Raw genomic sequence first — 19,110 nt, 5'->3', positions numbered from 1 at the left:
TTAGGAATAACATTCAAACTTTATCCAGTTTTTTTCTAGATAAACAAACTGAATAGTAAGATTCTTTACAAAGATGACAACTAAATATAGAAGCACATACCCCAACTGATGTATAAAATGTACTGATTCATAAAACAGTGTTTATAGGAAAAAATAAAACTTGTTTATTTATTCATCGAGTTTGAAAACCTGTAGTTTTTAAGAACCTTTAATATTAATGATTATAAAAGCATCAAAGAAGAAAGTTGATAATTATATACTATATACTTTTGTTTGTAAGATATATAACATGTATTATTAAGTAGGCAATATACATTATTCTGTTATTTTCATCCAGTAGGTTTAAAAACTCCGTTGATTAATTTTGCAGCTTTATCGGTTTTAATTATAATCCCATATTTTTTTATCTACCCAATGGTATATCCCACAGAGACAGGCATGCTTGCCAATTATATTTCAAGGTCAGTCAGAGCTAAGCATAGTTCTTAGATTATTTCTTATAATCTAAGGCAAGGAAAGATAGTAGCTTAGCTTTCTCATTTTGCAACAAAAATTTATGCTTACAAGAGCAAAAATATATACTGTTTTGCACAATAAAACTATCTGGTAATTTCAAACAATAAAACATACTGCTTGAAACATTTTCTACGTCCACAAATACTAGAAACACCTAAGGTTTTTTGCTGTTGTTTTTTTTAAATACGTGGTCCATCTTCTCTAAAATGTATAGTTGAAAATATTTCATGAGAGAATTTTGGTAAGTTTTATATATTGATCTTAAGCATATATCATCCATGCAGACACTCAAGGCACATAGTCAGTCATAAAAATAGCAGATGCATACATCACTATTACAAATCAAACAGCAAATAGCAACATTCAAAGTCAGGAGTGGCCCAACCAGAATAAATCATGATAAGAGAACTGACAAGTTACTGACCCAATGAAAAGTATCCTGAAATGACAGTGTCTTCACTTCCATTAAGTCAACTTGGTGGATATTTGGAGACAAAGAATTCCACAAAAGAGGGTTGAAACCATCTTTGGTACGGTAGGTAGTCCTTAACTTACCACTGTTCATTTAATGATAGTTTGAATTAAGTACATATAAAGCACTTCTGACTATCACAAAAAGTTGCCTCCATGGAAAGTTGCAAGCTGCTGTCACCTGCTGAAAGAACTCCTTGTTTCTTGGGGGTGATCAAAAGAGCTCCCTGCTGAAAGATCTCTGTGCCTGCTTGCATGGAGCTGAAATCCTTTGTGCCTGCTTGCGCAGAGCTGAAATCCTTTGGCAGGTTCTGAGGGCTAGCTGAAAGATTTCCCTGCTGAAGGATTTCAGCTCTGCAAGCAGGCACAGAGCCGAAATCCTTCAGCAGGGAGCTCTTTCAGCCAGAAATGAGAGGGAGTTGAAAGTATTTTTAGCCCCAGAGTGGCTAGGCAGTGCGGTAAGGTAAGGAGTGCAGAGTGCCTTGGGGTGGGGAAAGCTTGGCATAGGTGTCATATGAGCCTCATCCCACTTGGGTTGAAAACAAACAAACTGTTCTGTCCCCCCTCGCCTCCGTCCGAGCGATGGCTTAATTAGCCGGCACTATCAGCTCTGGCAGCAAACTAGCGAGCGTCTGCCAAGTGACTCTGTTATCTCCCTTGATGCTGATGAGTCACCCAGGAACAAACAGTACTTCAGCTCTAGTTAAGCAGTTGATTTGCCTGCTACGAAGAGGCATAGCAGCCCTCGCTGGTTTTATATCCTGTGGGGTGTGGCTCCATGACTCAGCACTTCCTAGGCCTGCCCCACCCCCGCTTCTGTTGTTCCCACCTCTCCTGCCTATGAAACCTAGGGTCCAGCCAGGCCTGATTGCCATCAGCTGGGTCTGGAGGCGTGGCCTGGGGGGGAAAGAGTCAGGGGATGGAGGCCTCATTATCTCCTCCACCTGGCCTGCCTCTGGCTCCTGGAGCTGAGCCAGGGAAGCCGGTGCTCCCGAGGTAAGTCCTGATGGCCCTTCTCCCTCACTTTCCAAGTCACTTTCTGGCAGGGGGTCCGGCTCGGGGGGCGCAGGCACAACACAAACCCTGAACCGCTTTCCAGGTGGAATCCATTTGTCTCTCCCAGAATACCAAGTCAGTATTATAAACAGTTGTATTGTCTGGATGCTTCTGGAGACTGCCAGGTTTGAAAAATGGTTTCTGCCCATCACAATTATAATTTGTACCTTACATTATAATCTACAGCACCGGGGCCAAACTTGCAGTGTCACTTTGCCATCACGTAATGTATCGTGATGTTTTTCCCTTTCGCGGAGCTGGGGTGGGCGTGGTCTGCACGTGATGCATCTGGCCTGCGGGCCATCAGTTTGACACCCCTAATCTACAGGATCACCTGCTCCATTACAATCTAGAAGAGGAGTAAGAAGGCAATATTAAATTGCAGCTCCCACCTTCCTCAGTATCAGCCCTTCGGGGTAATCCAAGGAAGAAACACAAATCATGAATACTAACATTACTTTTATTATAAAAGTAGTGGTGGGTTGCTACCGGTTCACCCCAGTTCGGGCAAACCACTAATAGCAGTGGCGGGAGGCTCCGCCCACCCACCATCATCAAATACGCTCTGCACATGCACGAGTGAACCAGTAGCAAAGGTAAGTGAAACCCACCATCGATTATAAGGATACATTAACAGAATTTTGCAAGTCTGAAACTACCTCTCTTCGCCCTCACCTTTACTTCCAAGAAATTAGGGAGGGTCCTTTCTGAGGTATTTGCCTTGTCCCCATTGCTTCTGTGAACTAAACTGCCTCATATTTGACTCTTGCCTAGTCTGCAATCTCCTCCTCCTGTCTCTCAAAGACATTCTCATAGATGTTTACACTCAGCCAGTATGGCCAAGTATAAGAAGAACTGTGAGCTGACGTTTAACAACTTCCATGCTCCTGACTGTAAAACCAGTTGATAATTAATGCATCATAGTACGGTTGCAAGATTGTATTGGGAAGTATTCTGAGTGATTACCCCATTATTATGGGATCCTTAATGAACAGGGATAGAAGAATATGTCACCGCAGGTTTTATCTATTATCTTCATATGCAAGAACTAAGAATAGCTGGTACTAAGTTGGTACTAAGCCTATCATAAACTGAAACATCAGCATCTATAGGTTTGGCATAATCTCAAACTAACGCCTGATTAGACTATATCATATTGCTTTTCCCTTCTCCACCCATTGATTGAAATACTTTCAAGCACTAGGAGTTTAGCAATACCATAACATAATACTGGACTTTGTACATGCCAAATGTATTTGCTAGGAAAGCTGTATGGTTTTAAGAATGCTCAATCCTACTGCCAAGTGTAATCAGCATATGTGAGGTGTGGCTCTCTAGACTGTTAGTGTTCATTTGTGATTTTCTTTGTCTCATCCTTTTAAAACAGTTGATGAAAGTCTCAGACGCAAGTGAAATGTTCATTGTAAACTCAGAACATAAATTTGGGAGTTTCGTTTAGCAATGCAAAGGAATGCTTCTTTTTCTTTTGCCTCTAGATAATAGGCTAGATTTAGATTACTCGAAGGAGCCTTGATGATTGCCAGTAACTGTGTTGTCACTTTGGCAAGAAAGAGCAATTCTAAACACTATCTATTAAATTAAAAGCTGTTGTTCATTAAAGAACATAATGTAACTGATTATTCATTAGCGAACGAGTTAATAGTAGACTGTTAATCAAATGTATCATGTTAAAGCAAGCCAGAGAGAGGACGAGAGATTCCCCTCTGAATTGTTTGGAGACTAAATTTCATAATTCATTAATTAGTTAAAGGATTTAGTTGTTTAAAAGTTTTGCAGAATGGGTATGCTCGGCACCTAAATAATTGATAAAAACTGGTATTAAACAGAAATTTCTACCTGCCCTTTTGTGAGTAAAACAGATTCCTATTCAATTGGTTCTACATAAAAAAGTACAGCCATTCTCGTGTAGTATGACAGTGTCTTTGGTAGATAATATCATCATCATCAGACAATTTAGCCATTGTCTATCCACTGCAAGATGAAGGCTTCTTCTGCATGTTTCCAACCTATATGGTCCTGAGCTTTCTTTTGCCAGTTGGGTCCGCAATATTTGATGGTGTCGTTGATCCATCTTGTTCTAGGTCTCTTTCATGGATGCTTTTTATCAAGTGGGATCCATTCTATAACTGCCTTGGTCCACCTGCCTTTAGTTCGTCTTGCTATGTGATCAGCCCATTTCCATTTCAATTCTTCAACTCCCTTGATGATATCGTAGATAGTTAATGTATGCATAACCATCTCTCTCTATCTCCCTAAAAATATGGAAGAGACGGGAGAAAAATATATTCTCTGAAGTTTCCTCTTTGTTGACTCTCCAGTGGTTTGCTTTCTCCCTGTTGCTATGTCATATTCAAAAGACCATGGTGGAATTCCTGGAGAACTTTCATTAGGAAACTGAGCTTGATGAAGTTGTGCATTGTATGTTGCAGCATCCTAAGTTTGAGATAAGATAAGATTGCTGAATGATGGCTCAGCGGTTAAAGATGCTGAGCTTGTCAACTGGAAAGCCCAGATTTGAGACCTGAGCACTGCAGGATGGGGTGAGTTCCTGTTCTTGCCCCAGCTCTTCAAACCCAGCAGTTCAAAAGCATGCAAATGTGAGTAGATAAATATGTACCACTTCAGTGAGAAGGTAACAATGCTCCATGTGCCTTGGCATATAGTCATGCTGGTTACATGCCCGCAGAAGTGTCTTAGGACAATGCTGGCTCCCTCAGCTAAGAAACTAAGATGAGCATCACTGGCTAGAATTGGACACGATTGGACAGGGGAAACCTTTACCTTTACCTAAGTTTTGCATTGTTTGGGATGAAGATTTCCAATACAATCTAGCATAGGATATTAAAAGAAAGCGCAAATACTGGTGTATGAATATTCCCTAACAAATGAAAATGTGCTTTGAAGGCTTATCTTAACTTAAAAATATCATCTACGCCTTTCTTCTTTTCCATAGCAATTTTTTTTAAGTCTGTCATTGAAGGCTTTATTTTGGTAATTATAATAATAAACACTTTTGTCCATGACTTTGAAATATAGAGTGAGAGGAAAAGGGTCTTTTATTATAGATATTTCAGGAGCCAGTGGACGGGATGAAACTGTTTAACAAATAAAGCACCAAAGTGTACTTCTGTATAATTTATCTGAGATATCTGAAAATGTTTATGGATCTTTAAATTTTTATTCAGAAGAGAAGAAGGATTCTTGTTAAATCCAGTTTCCTGAGAGATTTTTGTTAGTGTGCTGAATGAACTACTGCACAAAGCAGCTATATTAGCTTGAGAGGTATAGAGGGACTCAATAGACTTATAAAATTGCATAGAAGGTTTTTTTAAATGGTTTAAACACTATTTTTTTCTAGTAGCTTTAATATCAATACCTGGGACTTTTCTTTGGCTTCTGATACTCAAGTCCTTAATGCTTAACAGATCTTGTTGTTCTTTTAAACTGTGTTAATGTATCACACAACTATTTTGTAAATGTCTTTATTAGTCTTAAGCACCTTTTCCGCTCCTTTTCTTATGTGTGAAGCTTGTGTTTATAAAGAATGTTTTAAAAACTACTATGAAATCATAATGGCTGTTCAGATAGTGGTGTTGCTCTCTGAGCTTGGCTTTTTGCTTGCAGAGATTTCATTACTCAACACCATCACTATGAGTGAAAATGGGATTTGCTTCCTATTTATATACAGCAGCTAGCCCTGCCAGTTTTAGTGGGGTTTTTTCTTTGGTCGCTCCATAATTAGAAAATTATTTTGGGTTGTTTTCTTGGTGTTATCTGGGTTTGAGCTGCTGGAGAGGATATGTTCAGTGTTCCAATATGTGATGGGCTCCTACAAAGACGAGGGGTCTAACTATTTTCCAAAGCACCAAAAGGCAAGACAAGGAACAATGGATGGAAACTAACCAAGGAAAGAAACAACTTAAAACTAAGGAGTAAATTCCTAACAGTGAGAGCAATTAACCAACGGAATAGCTTGTCTTCAGAAGTTGTGAGGGCTCCATCACTGGAGGCTTTCAAAAAGAGACTGGACAATCAGTTGTCTGAAATGGTATAAGGTCTCCTGCTAGTGGAGGAGACAGTATTCCAGCTGAGCTATTCAAAATCTTAAAAGACGACGCAGTAAAAGTGCTATACCCAATTTGCCAGCAAATTTGGAAAACTCAACAATGGCCACTGGATTGGAAAAGGTCAGTTTACATTCCAATTCCAAAGAAAGGCAATGCCAAAGTATGTTCAAACTATCGCACCATTGCACTCTTTTCACATGCTAGTAAGATTATGCTTAAAATCATACAAGCTAGGCTCCAGCAATATGTGGATCGAGAACTACCAGAAGTACAGGCAGGATTTCGTAGAGGCAGAGGAACTAGAGATCAAATTGCCAACATACGCTGGATCATGAAGAAAGCTAGGGAGTTCCAGAAAAACATCTACTTCTGCTTCATTGACTATGCTAAAGCCTTTGATTGTGTGGATCACAACAAATTGTGGCAAGTTCTTAAAGAGATGGGAGTACCAGACCATCTTATTTGTCTCTTGAGAAACCTGTATGCGGGTCAAGAAGCCACAGTGAGAACTGGACTTGGAACCACTGATTGGTTCAAAATTGGGAAAGGAGATAGATAGTATACTATCACCCTGCCTATCATGAGAAAGGCGGGGCTAGATGAATCAAAAATTGGAATTAAGATTGCCGGAAGAAATATCAACAACCTCAGATATGCAGATGATACCACTCTAATGGCAGAAAGCGAAGAGTAACTACTAAAGAGTCTCTTGATGCGGGTGAAGGAGGGGAGTTCAAAAGTTGGCTTGAAACTCAACATTAAGAAAACTAAAATCATGGCATCCATCCCTTTCAATTCCTGGCAGATAGATGGTGAAGAAATGGAGGTAGTGACAGATTTTATTTTCCTGGGCTCCAAGATCACCGCAGATGGGGACTGCAGCCAAGAAATTAAAAGATGCTTGCTCCTGGGGAGGAAAGCTATGGCAAATCTAGACAGCGTACTAAAAAGCAGAGACATCACCCTGCCAACAAAAGTGCGTATAGTCAAAGCTATGGTTTTCCCAGTTGCAATGTATGGCTGTGAAGGTTGGACCATAAGAAAGGCTGAGCGCCAAAGAATTGAGGCCTTTGAACTCTGGTGCTGGAGAAGACTCCTGCGAGTCCCTTGGACTGCAAGGCGAACAAACAAGTCAGTTCTAGAGGAGATCAACCCTGACTGCTCTTTAGAAGGCCAGATCCTGAAGATGAAACTGAAATCCTTTGGCCACCTAATGAGAAAGAAGGACTCACTGGAGAAGAGCCTAATGCTGGGAAAGATTGAGGGCAAAAGAAGAAGGGGACGACAGAGAACGAGGTGGCTGGATGGAGTCACTGAAGCAGTAGGCATGAGTTTAAATGGACTTCAGAGGATGGTAGAGGACAGGAAGGCCTGGAGGAATGTTGTCCATGGGGTCGTGATGGGTCGGACACGACTTCGCAACTAACAACCAACAACTCCTGCTTGAGCAGGGATTTGGACTAGAGCATCTCCAAGGTCCTTTCCAATTCTATTATTCTATGTTTTATATCTTTTTAGCTTTTTTATTTTCTTATTTGAATGGTGTGCATATTTCTATATGTCCATTGATGGCTGATTTGTCTGAATGCCAAGTTTCCTGAAATTCCCTAGGAAGCTTAACATGTAGAGAAATACCAGCAAGGGAAGCATGCTGCAGGTCCTGTCTATCAGGGAACTGTTTGATGGGCCAGAGGGGGCAGGCCTTCTCTGCCATTGTGCCCACCTTATAGAGCATTCTTTCCCCATCAAAGTTAGGTCAAGTATATTCCTCATTATTTTTCAAAAGGCTTTCAAGACCTGGCTTTGTTATCAGAACTGGAGTCTTAAGGAAGCAGGGAGATTTTGAGGTGGCTCCATTGCTAATCGAATCATGTGTATGCATGTGTGTCTTTTAACCGTTTAAAATCTGACTATCTTTGACATGTTTATTGTTTTATATTTTTTTTTGCTCCATGTCACTCAGTCACTTCTTGTGAGAGAGGAGACAATATAAGTTTGATAAATAAACCACTAAAGATAAAACCCCATTCTCACTGCTAAGACAAACTTAAGACTTTTATGTGAGCTAATGATTCATATGTAGTATAAACTGCTCCATTATGCTCCAGAAAAGTAAGTCAAATAATAGTAATGAACTTTTATGGACTTCTTTCTAACTTCTTTTATCAACCTATATTGAAAAATACTTCGTAAAATTTACACTTCAAATGATCAGACATTTGTATATTCCAGCAGCTTTTTACAGGTGCAAACACATTGCATTAGTCCCTAAATTGAACTATAAAAGTGGTGGACCAAAAGTCAAACCATTCTTTAAAGGTAAAGGTAAAGGTAAAGGTAAAGAGGAGTGGTACGCAATGGTTAGAATACAGTATTGCAAGCAGGTCTGCTCACTGCCAGGAGTTCAATCCTGACCAGTTTAAGATTGACTCAGCCTTCCATCCTTCCGAAGTCAATAAAACGGGAGCCCAGATTATTGGGGACAATATGCTGATTCTATAAACTGCCTAGAGAGTGTTGTAAAGCACTTGTGAAGTGGTATTTAAGTCGAAGTCCTATTGCTATTCTCACTGTCCAGTCATGTCTGATTCTCTGGGACAGTGCTCATCTCCATTTCTTAACCAACGAAGCCAGCGTTGTGTGAAGACAATGGTGCACGAAACTCTATTACCTTCTCACCGAAGTGTTACCTATTTATCTACTCGCATTTGGAAGCTTTTGAACTGTTAAATGAGCAGGAGCTGGGGCAAGTAACAGGACTGCATACCATTGCGCTCAGGTATCGAACCCAGGCTGTCAGCTGTCCAGGTGAGAAGCTCAGCATCTTTAACCACTGAGCCTTGTATTGAACTACTACTGCTTTTTTTTCATGTTGTCACGCCTTTGAAGTGGGCCAGGTCAGCAGACACCACAGGAACCTATTATAATTCTGTTGTTGTGGGATAACTTTGTGTTTCTTTCTCACTATTTCTTCCTTTCTACAGCTAAGCTAGTATTTGCTAACACCTGTTGTATACCTTCTTCAAGGCCATCCCCATAGTTTTCTATAGATTGCTTCAATGAATGGATTTTTTTTAGGACTGTTGTGCTTTGATTTAAGTTTTTGGAGAGCCTTGTTTACATCACCAGAAGGATGGGTGGGAATGGAATCAGTGTAAAATATATGAAGATGTCTGTCAGAACAGTCTGCTGTTCATTAAGACTGCCAAGGTGCCCCAATTCTGCATAGCACTTTTCAAAAGGAATAGCAAGACATGTTACTGAGTGGATTTTTCCAATGCTGTGCTTAAGGATAGGTATAGTTGCTTTGTGCCAGCTGCTTTTCTTTTGTGTAGAAAATTATTGATCAACGTGTGGTGATAAGGTAAGGTGTCCATTAAGTCAGTTTCCTCTCTGGAGAATTCATAGACTCATCCATGTAGTTTCCCTGGTAGCAGTACAGATTTTGCCATTGGCTTTGTGTGGGACATTTTCATTATTATTATTTCCCAGTTTGGCCCACAGCACTGGCATTTCCTAATGATCTTTTCAAGTGCAAACCAAGTCTGACCCTGCTTAACTTTTAATTAGGTGTGTAAATGTAAGTGTAGTGCCATCAAGGTGTTTGGATTGCTACCATTCCTTGTATTTTGCTTTCAACCATGTTATTTTTTAAAAAAATCATGCACTGGAGTTTAGGGAGAAAGTAAGGATTTGTAACTAACCGTATCACAAATAGACATGGCAATCCTGATGGTTGAAATACCAGCTGTATTTAACGGTAGAATAATTGGCCTCACATAATTAAAATGAGTTTTAAAAGTTTTTTGCCCTGTCCAAGAGAGTACTCGCCATTTCAGCTCTGTTATAAGCGAGCAATCCAGAATGGGGCTTTGTTTTATTTTTGTTTTGTTTTTTCAGTCACACTCTGCTCCTTATTCAGCTTCAACTTTTGAACAGTTTGAACTAGTCTCTGGCCCCGTTTCCAGATAAACGTGTTATCAAGCTTTGAAATTTTCTTCTTTTTGTAAATATTAAGGCCCAGGGAGGAAAATAAGCGGCTATATTGTGGATTAAATGAAATATCTCAAGGCTGTGCTTTTCTGATAAGTGAACCTGAAGTGACCTTTCTCAGACACAATTACAGAGCTGTATGTTTTTCCTTTAATTTCATCAGGGGTTTAATTAGTATACAAATAAAACTTCTCTTATCTTCTTTTCTACCTAATTGGCTTGTCTTCCCTTCGATACGAAGCATGTGAGAGTGGGCTGTAATTAGGGTGACCGTGTTAACCTTTTTTTTTCCTCCTCTCAAAAGCACTCCTGCCTCAAGGCCCAAAAACCCGGCGCTTTGGATTTATTGCTTTGCAATCTCCCCCATAGGCTTTCTCATGAGCGGAAGGGCTTTGGGTGCTGCCAGTTCCCACTGCTTAACGGGGATCTTCATTCCTCTCCCCTCTAAATGTTTATTGATTATCTCACTGTTCCACATGCGGCTTCCAACAACTTAATATCAGGTGACAGTCAAGAGAGTTTCTCCAAGTAATTAGAGTTGAGCATTGGGGGAACAATTAGGACCGGAGTTATTAAACTTGATTTATCCTATTCTCTCCTGAACACTTTCTGGGATAGCAGAACATCCACCCTCCCTCAATCTAGCCTGGTTGAGAAATTAGTGGCTAACCTGCTGCTTATCATTGTTTCCTTGCTGCCTGGAGGCCCACCCTCTCGGTTTCAGTCATTCAGCTGGAAATATTAGAGTCCATAAAGTTTATTGGGGGTTTTAATTAGATCAATCGGAAGAAAAGGATGGTGGAGGGAAGGAGGAGGAAGATTTAGCAACAGAAAATATATGACTTCAAAATACTGCAGACTTTGGTCAAACAGTTTTAATGGCTTATCTTTAACCCCCTGAAGATCAGGACTTAAATATAAAGAAGAAACTTTCTCCTAAAAACATTTATGGAGTAGTAGGTGTGACTGGAAAGAATTTGTAGCCAGAATATTATTCTGTCTGTTTATATCATGTGTGCTTTAGTTCATGGGTGTCCAATTTTTTGGCTTCCCTGGGCCACATTGAGTGAAGAGGAAATATCTTGGGCTGCATATAAAATATATAATATAGTTAATGGATATCAATTGTATAATAATGTTAAAAGTTTATGATCTTGTGGAGCCACATTACTAGCCGTCCCTGGCTGCCTATGACCATGGCCTCTGGATTGGATACACCTGCTTTACTTGGCCTTAGGTTTTCACTTGGTGATCTTGTAACAGCTTATGTTAATGCCTTGTTTTCAAAAGCCTCTAACACCTCACAGAAGTACCAATGGTGGAAATAAATATTTGATGCATTTGTATCTTCTCAGAGGCAGCTTGATATCCTTCACCTTAATATTCCAAGAGAGTCTATGTGCCAAATTGGGACACAATTATTGATAACTGTGTTCTCAGATTAATTATGACATTGGCCATAAACACTTACATGCAAGTTAGGTGCTTCACTTTAAGACACGGGTCTCCAACCTTGGCCACTTAAGACTTGTGGACTTCAACTCCCAGAATTCCTCAGCTAGCAAAGCTGGCTGAGGAATTCTGGGAGTTGAAGTCCACAAGTCTTAAAGTGGCCAAGGTTGGAGACCCCTGCTTTAAGAGATGTTGGCTTCAATACTTACCTTAAATCCTCTGCAAGGATGCAGAGTTGCTCCTTTAATTGTCCATTTATACAGGGAGTCTTCGACTTAGAACCATTAATTTAGAACTGCTCCAGGTTACAATGGCCCTGAAAAAAAAAATGACTTACAACTGGTCCTTGCACTTAACATCCATCACAGCATCCCCAGAGCCACATGATGAAAATTTGGGCACTTGAGAATTCTCATGTACAGGTAGTCCTCAAGTTACGACCACAATTGAGCCCAAAACTTACGTTGCTAGGTGAAACATTTGTTCAGTGAGTTTGCCCCATTTCACGACTTTCCTTGCCACAGTTGTTAAGTGAATCATTGCAATCGTTAGGTTAGTAACACGGTTGTTAAGTGAATCTGGCTTCCCCATTGACTTTGCTTGTCAGAAGGTCGCAAAAGCTGATCACGTGAACCTGGGACACTGCAACCGTCATAAATATAAACCAACTGCCAAGCATCTGAATTTTTGATCCTCTGACCTTGAGGATGCTACAAAAAGTTGTTAAGTGTGAAAATTATCATAAGTCACTTTTTTCAGTGCCGTTTTAAGTTTGGACAGTCACTAAATGAACTGTTGTAAGTCGAGGACTACCTATATTTACCATGGTTTCAGCACCCAAGGTCCTGCGATCACCATTTGGAACTTTCCCAGCTGGCTTTCGGACAAGCAAAGTCAAAAGGGGAAGCTGGATTTGCTTTGCAACTGTGTGAATCATTTAACTGCAGTCATTCATGTAACAACCATTGCAAAAAAAAAGGCGGTAAAATTGGGCGCCATTCATTTAACATCTGCCTTTTTTACCAATGGAAATTCTGATCCCAACTGTCGTGTAAGTCCAGGCCTATCTATATCAGCATCATCATTCCAGCTTTGTCTAAAAGTGAGTTTTGCTCAGCAAAGCTGGCCAATAAATCCACACCCTCCTTCCTTTCTGTCTGTGCTGCAGTCTTTGTGTCCAAGATACAGCGTCTAGAAGGCAGAACTTGAAATCCGAAAACATTTTGCAGTGAAGAAAAATTGGCTGTCGGTTATTGCAAAACAAAAGTGGTTCAACTTACTAAGAGGCATGCTGTTTGCACAATTGGCACAAAAATGGTTTCTATGTTGAAAAGTCAAGGATTTTAAATTGGTGGGTTCCGCCCCCCCCTACGTTTGGAAAGAAACAAAGAAGTCCAAGCTGAAAAGATTTCTAATTCTATAATGCAGTGGCAATAAATTTGTCCTAATCAGAGATAAGATGTTGAGGTTTGTACTTTATTTTCACTGCTTTTATGGTGACAATGACACAAAGACCTCAGAGGTATGTAGAATAATCAAAATTCTTAAGAGCTGTGCCATGCATTCCTGCTATGTGTCAAATGCTCTTTTGGATTTGGAATCTGGTCTTCCCTCCATAAAAGGCCATATGAGAGCTTGTTCGTTAAATTCCTGGATAAAATTATCCTTTTTGAAAGGATTTTAGACCCAGTTAGTCCTAGCAGTTAAACTTCGTTTATTCCTGGAAGAAATATGTATCTATAATAATAACAGACTTGGAAGCAACCTTGGCGGTCTTCTAGTCTAACCCCCTGCCCAGGCAGGAAACCCTACACCACTTCAGACAAATGGTTATCCAACATTTTCTTAAAAATTTCCAGTGTTGGAGCATTCACAACTTCTGCAGGCAAGTTGTTCCACTGATTAATTGTTCTAACTGTCTTTCTCCTTAGTTCTAAGTTGGTTCTCTCCTTGATTAGTTTCCACCCATTGCTTCTTGTTCTACCCTCAGGTGCTTTGGATAATAGTTTGACTCCCTCTTCTTTGTGGCAGCCCCTGAGATATTGGAACACTGCTATCATGTCTCCCCTAGTCTTTCTTTTCATTAAACTAGACATACCCAGTTCCTGCAACCGTTCTTCATATGTTTTACCTGCCAGTCCCCTACTGCAGATTTAAATTGTGGTTTGTTACTCCAATTCTTGTTGCTGGGATTTAAGAGAAGCCAGTTTAGAGACAAAGTGAGTCCTTGACTTACAAAGTGATAGCTTCTCAATAATGGTGGCCTCTACAGATAGTCCTCAATTCATGACCACAGTTGGGGCTGGAACTTCTGTCACTAAATGATGCAGTCATTAAATGAATTGCACATGAATTTACGATCTCTTTTGCTGCAGTTGTTCAGTGACTCACTGGGCCATTAAGTCAATTTAACTTCCTCCAATTGATTTTGTTGGGAATTCCTGGGAAGGTAGCAAATGGCGATAATGTGACTCCAGGACTCTACAACTGTTGTAAATACATGCCAGTTGCTAAGCACCTGAATTTTGATAACCTGAGTGCTGTGGAGTGTTGTGATGGTTGTAAGCAAGGACACTGGTTGTAAGTCACTTTAATCTTCTCATAGTTCCCATCACCAATCTCTTTCCACTTATGACTGTATGACTATAACTTGTTGCTGGCAATCCTTATGATTTATATTGATATATTGACCATCAATTGTGTTGTAAATGTTGTACCTTGATGAACGTATCTTTTCTTTTATGTACACTGAGAGCATATGCACCAAGACAAATTCCTTGTGTGTCCAATCACACTTGGCCAATAAAAATTCTATTCTATTCTATTCTATTATTCACTGGTGTCCTAACATCAAACACCAAGGCTATGCATCTGTATGAGTGTAAACATATTAAAGACACCACCAGTTCCTGGATTTGCAAGGTACCAATTCAGAGCACTTCTATCTTAACAGGATTCATTTTTGGTATATTGGTCCTTTCTTCAGCCCATCCAATATACTGATCCAATAATGTCTCATCTGAATTTTAGAACAAGAAAGAAGGAAAGCTGGTTATCATTTGCATGCCAGTGATACCCAGCCCCAACTAATACTCTTACTCCTTGTCTGCAGGAAGATTCCCTGTCCCATGTACACCTGCGAGAAAATGGCAGGAATGCCCGGGGGGGGGGGGGATCATGTTTTAAAATGTCAAAAGATCCTATTGTGTACACTAGATCAAATTGCAAACCGTATATAGTAGTCTAAAGTATTTCAGAGTAATGATTCCTATAAGGAAAGAATCTTGGATTGTGGTTCTTTATTCATGAATTTAGAGGTGAAATGTCCTTTCAGGTAAGTATTCATCTTTCAAATGTGAAATGGGATCATTCCTCTGCTTCCCAGGTATTTGAAATAATCTGTATAGGGCTTTTGAATGTCTATTGATCTGTTGAATTTTGGAAGCGTATGCATACTCAGTCTTTCTGGAAAATTAGTATTCCATTTTTATTTATTTATTTATTTTGCGTCCTGACTTTTTAGATTCTCAGAAAAAAATTGTTAGAAGGATTTGCAAAGCACCATAAATATTTGTATTGTTACCATCAGCATGTGAAATTAGGGATTTGATGGAATGCGTAGGAAATCTATAAAATGCCCAAAATAGGAGGTCAAAGTATGACACGCTTAATATTTCACATATTGCCTAGGCATTCTATGCAATGGCGAAAGGAAAACTGGCGAAGTAAAAAATATTCCTGTTAAAATTGTATTCTAGACTTCCTTCTTGCACCAAGTAGGTCAATACTAGTCTTTTTCTCTTGGATTTTTTTTCCCCCAATAAGAAAATCCTGTACTTTATTTCACATTTTGTCCTTCATTTTCATATATGTCTTTTCAATAAAGGGTTAGAGCTAGCCTAACCCTAACCTAAACCCTTTTCCTGACTCTCCTTTCATACTTTGTCAAAATAGTTCTTGTCAATCTGCATAATGCCTAGGTATTCTATACAATGCCTAGGGAAAGTATATAGCATATTATAATAACAGTCTTTTCATACTTTTCCTAAAAATGTCACGCATTCTATAGATTTCCTAGACATTCAGTACAATGCCAGCTTTTCACATATTGCTGGTAGCATATACAGTACAATTCCTGGCTCCATTATGAAACTTTTTAATTTGTCCACAAAGCATATAGGAATTTATTCCAGCCACAGAAAACCTTTACTAATCAACATAGTAGTAGAAATAAAATTCATTTATGAAAAAGCATTTTTAGAAATTACCTCTTCCTGCAAGTAAGTATAAATGCCATACGGAGGAAACCATATTACCAAGAAGCAAATATTGTGCTGACGTTAGAAGAATCTCTGTAACAATTGTCAGACTATCCAATACTTGAGAAAGCCAAATAAAAAGAAGCTTTGAATTGAAATTGTACCACAGCAGTTCAGAAGTCTTTGAAAAATATAACCTTACAGCGATTCATATAAAAGACTTGTTTGCATTTTGCATGCAAAGTTGTTTAGTCATTCCTCCTTTGGGAAACAGTTTGTATTTTATCCATCTGAACTAATTTTCTAGTTGAAGCATTGACTATTAGAGCCTATCCTGGAGCAACCTTGAAGGAAGAGAAACTCTGCAATCCATTTTGAAAAATGACAAAAATGTGCATATCGTAATGTTTATAATTGGAACTTTACTGAACAGTTAAAAGAGCTGTAGGATATGTAGGTGTTTCTTTTTCAATTGCTTCTTTTATTTCCTGCTTTTCCAAGCAGCAATTTTCTTTGTCTTTCCACCTATGGATCCAGATGCTCTTTGCTGTGGGAGAGTACTTTGTGTAGGCTTCCCATAAAATCTAACTTTTGCTCTTGGACCAGAATCTTGGACTACTCGGCCCTTTGGTGCAATCCAGCATAATTCTTCTTTTAATTCACATTAATGAACCCTACGAACAACCCCAGTCGTTCATTAATGAACGATTAAACAACTTTGCATGCAAAATGCAAACAAGTCTTTTATATGAATTACTGTAAGGTTATATTTTTCAAAGATAATACGTATATATTTATGGAACGCTTTTATCGTATACGGGTTCGTATACAGTTCGGGACACTTCTTGTTTTTATTATTAATATAAAGCAGTTAAATCTGCAATGTTCTGGATGTTTTAAGAGGAACCCAGTGCTATTTTTTCTTTGAAAATAGCCCCAATCTATTTCACAGTCAGTCTGTATTCCTCTTTGTTTAATAGCCTATGGCATAAATTGAAGTTAATTATCAGAGCTGACAAGTAACTCTGTTTTCTGTCTGCTCTCAGAGTCTCTCCGAGGCAAAGATGGAGCTGAGAAGAAAAGATCAATCTTTGCGTCAGCTCAATAGACATCTTACCCAGCTGGAGCAGGACAAGCGTCGGCTGGAAGAGAGCATCCATGATGCAGAGAGTGCCCTCCGCATGGCAGCCAAGTGAGCACGGGGGGCCTTGGGGAGATCACTTGAAACAGACAAAAGATCAATTCTTACTTTCATGCAAAGGATTTTTTAGTCCTGGATAATGCAGCGCTGGAAAACAAAAAGTACAGCTGCCTACTCTTTGAAATGGTAGTAAAAGATCCTCTTGAAGAGAAAGAACTTAGTTCAACATATTAATGGCCCTTTTCAATCATTTCAATGTCCTCCGGACGAGGTGTGATCAACAGAAGCATGAACAGGGGTAAAGCTTGAGTTTTACCCCGAAGGTCTACCTGAGTTGAGCGAACCATCTGACCAAAGGTCAAAGTGGTTTTGATGGGAAGAGACGTTAGTATATGATGGTATATATCAGTGGTTCTCAACCTGTATAGTGCTGCGACACCTTTAATACAATTCCCCACGATGTGGCGACCCCAACCGCAGAAAGGGAAAAAAAGCGGCAAACTGCTTTTTGAATTTATCATGCCTGAAGCCGTATTGGCTAGCGATCTGAACTCCTTTCGATTGCCTTGAGGATGGAGGCATTAAAGCGGAGACTCCTCCCCTATTAAGTTTATCGCGCCTGAAGCCAGATTAGGCTAGCAATTGGGAGTGATTGCAGCTGGCTTGAGAGGGAGACATCAGAGCAAAGATTTCTCTCTTTTTTAATTCATCGTGCCTGAAGCCAAATTTGGCTAGCAATTTGAAGAGCCTGCAGCTGGCTTGTGGAGTCAACCATTGGAGCACGATTCTTCGACTCGCAAGTATACTTCCCATATTTCCGATGGTCTTAGGCGACCCCTGGCAAATCGTCATTCGACCCCCAACGGGGTCGCGACCCACAGGTTGAGAACCGCTGGTATATATGATAGTTGAACAGTACAGCACATGCATCAAAATACTCATGTACCTACAAGTACACACTGGCCCTGAGGTTGTAACAGCACACAAGTACAGTCATTCATGTATCTCTTGACTAAAAGTTCAGAATTTGCAAGTAATAAATGCATAGAAAAAGCAAATAATAGCCCATCATTCTTCTAGGGTAATCAAAACACTGTATACCAGAAGGTACACAGCATAGCTTTCATACACGACAAAACCAGCAATTTTTAAGCTAACATTGACACAGACAAAATAGCCTTTTAGATATGTTCCTTGTGGCAGGTTTTTCTTGAGATTTAATCGTGTAAGAAGACGTACCTCTAAAGATTAGTGCAGATAAAAACTGCATGAGATAAACATAATCAAAATTATGTTAGCCCATAATTTTGAATCATAGACCATGTAGAAATCTAGTGGTTATATATATGTACCAACATACTAGCACCCAGAAGATGCTACAAGGTTTCCAGAGACTTTCAACTTTGTGTTCCACCAAATAGCCTATGAGTGAAAAATATTCGAAGGTAGAAAAATTTCTTCATCTGGACAAAATGGATTGTTTTGATCTAGCTGTTCCCATATTGTTCTAGTTCTTTCAAAGGTGCCAAGCAAATTGAGGTTATACAGCCACTGCATCAATCTGACAGGGTGGGTTTTTTGCTTATGTGTTTAACTCATGGATTGGGATGATAAAACGAGCATTTTTTATCCTCAAAAATTCTTATTGATTTGTATGTGTAGAGAATTCTAGAATTTTTTCAACCATAAGAAACATTTTCTGAACTTCTGGAAGCATATGCAAAAGTTCAGTAACAAAACTTAGAAAGACAGTCGTTCCTTCCAGTACTATCTCTGATACCTTTTATAAACTAGACCTGATAACAATCAACCGTATACAAGAAACATAGAGTTGATTCTGAAGCAGCAGAAAAAGAATGGAAATTATTGCTTGTGCTAGTTACTTTATAGTTAACTCAGCTAAACATTTTTGTATATGCCACTGAAATTACCTGAAGACAACAAACCTTGGGGCAAAGGTAATGATAAATGTCATATATAAACATGTTATCTGCTCTCAGCTTCCTGTTCAAAGAAATACCATACAAATAAAAATTAAATTTATAATGGAAATGATAGGTAACTAACTAAAATATTCATTATAAAAAATAGAGACTATAAGAATAAAAGCAACAAAATAAAACTTTAAAAGTAA

At 39.3% G+C, this 19,110-nt stretch overlaps 1 protein-coding gene across 10 annotated transcripts in view; it reads left to right on the top strand.

Annotated features, from left to right (window-relative positions):
* The window catches only part of CCDC171 (coiled-coil domain containing 171), a 220,734-nt gene that overhangs the window by 125,578 nt on the left and 76,046 nt on the right, over positions 1–19,110 (top strand). For all 10 annotated transcript variants that reach the window (XR_009153715.1, XM_058171431.1, XM_058171429.1 and 7 more), the window contains one exon: positions 16,882–17,027. Coding sequence is in view for 9 of the 10 variants with exons in the window: in XM_058171431.1 (XP_058027414.1) it covers positions 16,882–17,027 (146 nt within the window). In the remaining variant the exon portion in view is untranslated. The remainder of the gene's footprint in view (positions 1–16,881; positions 17,028–19,110) is intronic.

This window comes from Ahaetulla prasina, chromosome 2 (genome assembly GCF_028640845.1).
Source record: "Ahaetulla prasina isolate Xishuangbanna chromosome 2, ASM2864084v1, whole genome shotgun sequence".
Lineage (NCBI taxonomy): Eukaryota > Metazoa > Chordata > Lepidosauria > Squamata > Colubridae > Ahaetulla > Ahaetulla prasina.
Note: the sequence above shows the minus strand (reverse complement) of the source record. Positions and strands in the feature narration are given on the sequence as shown.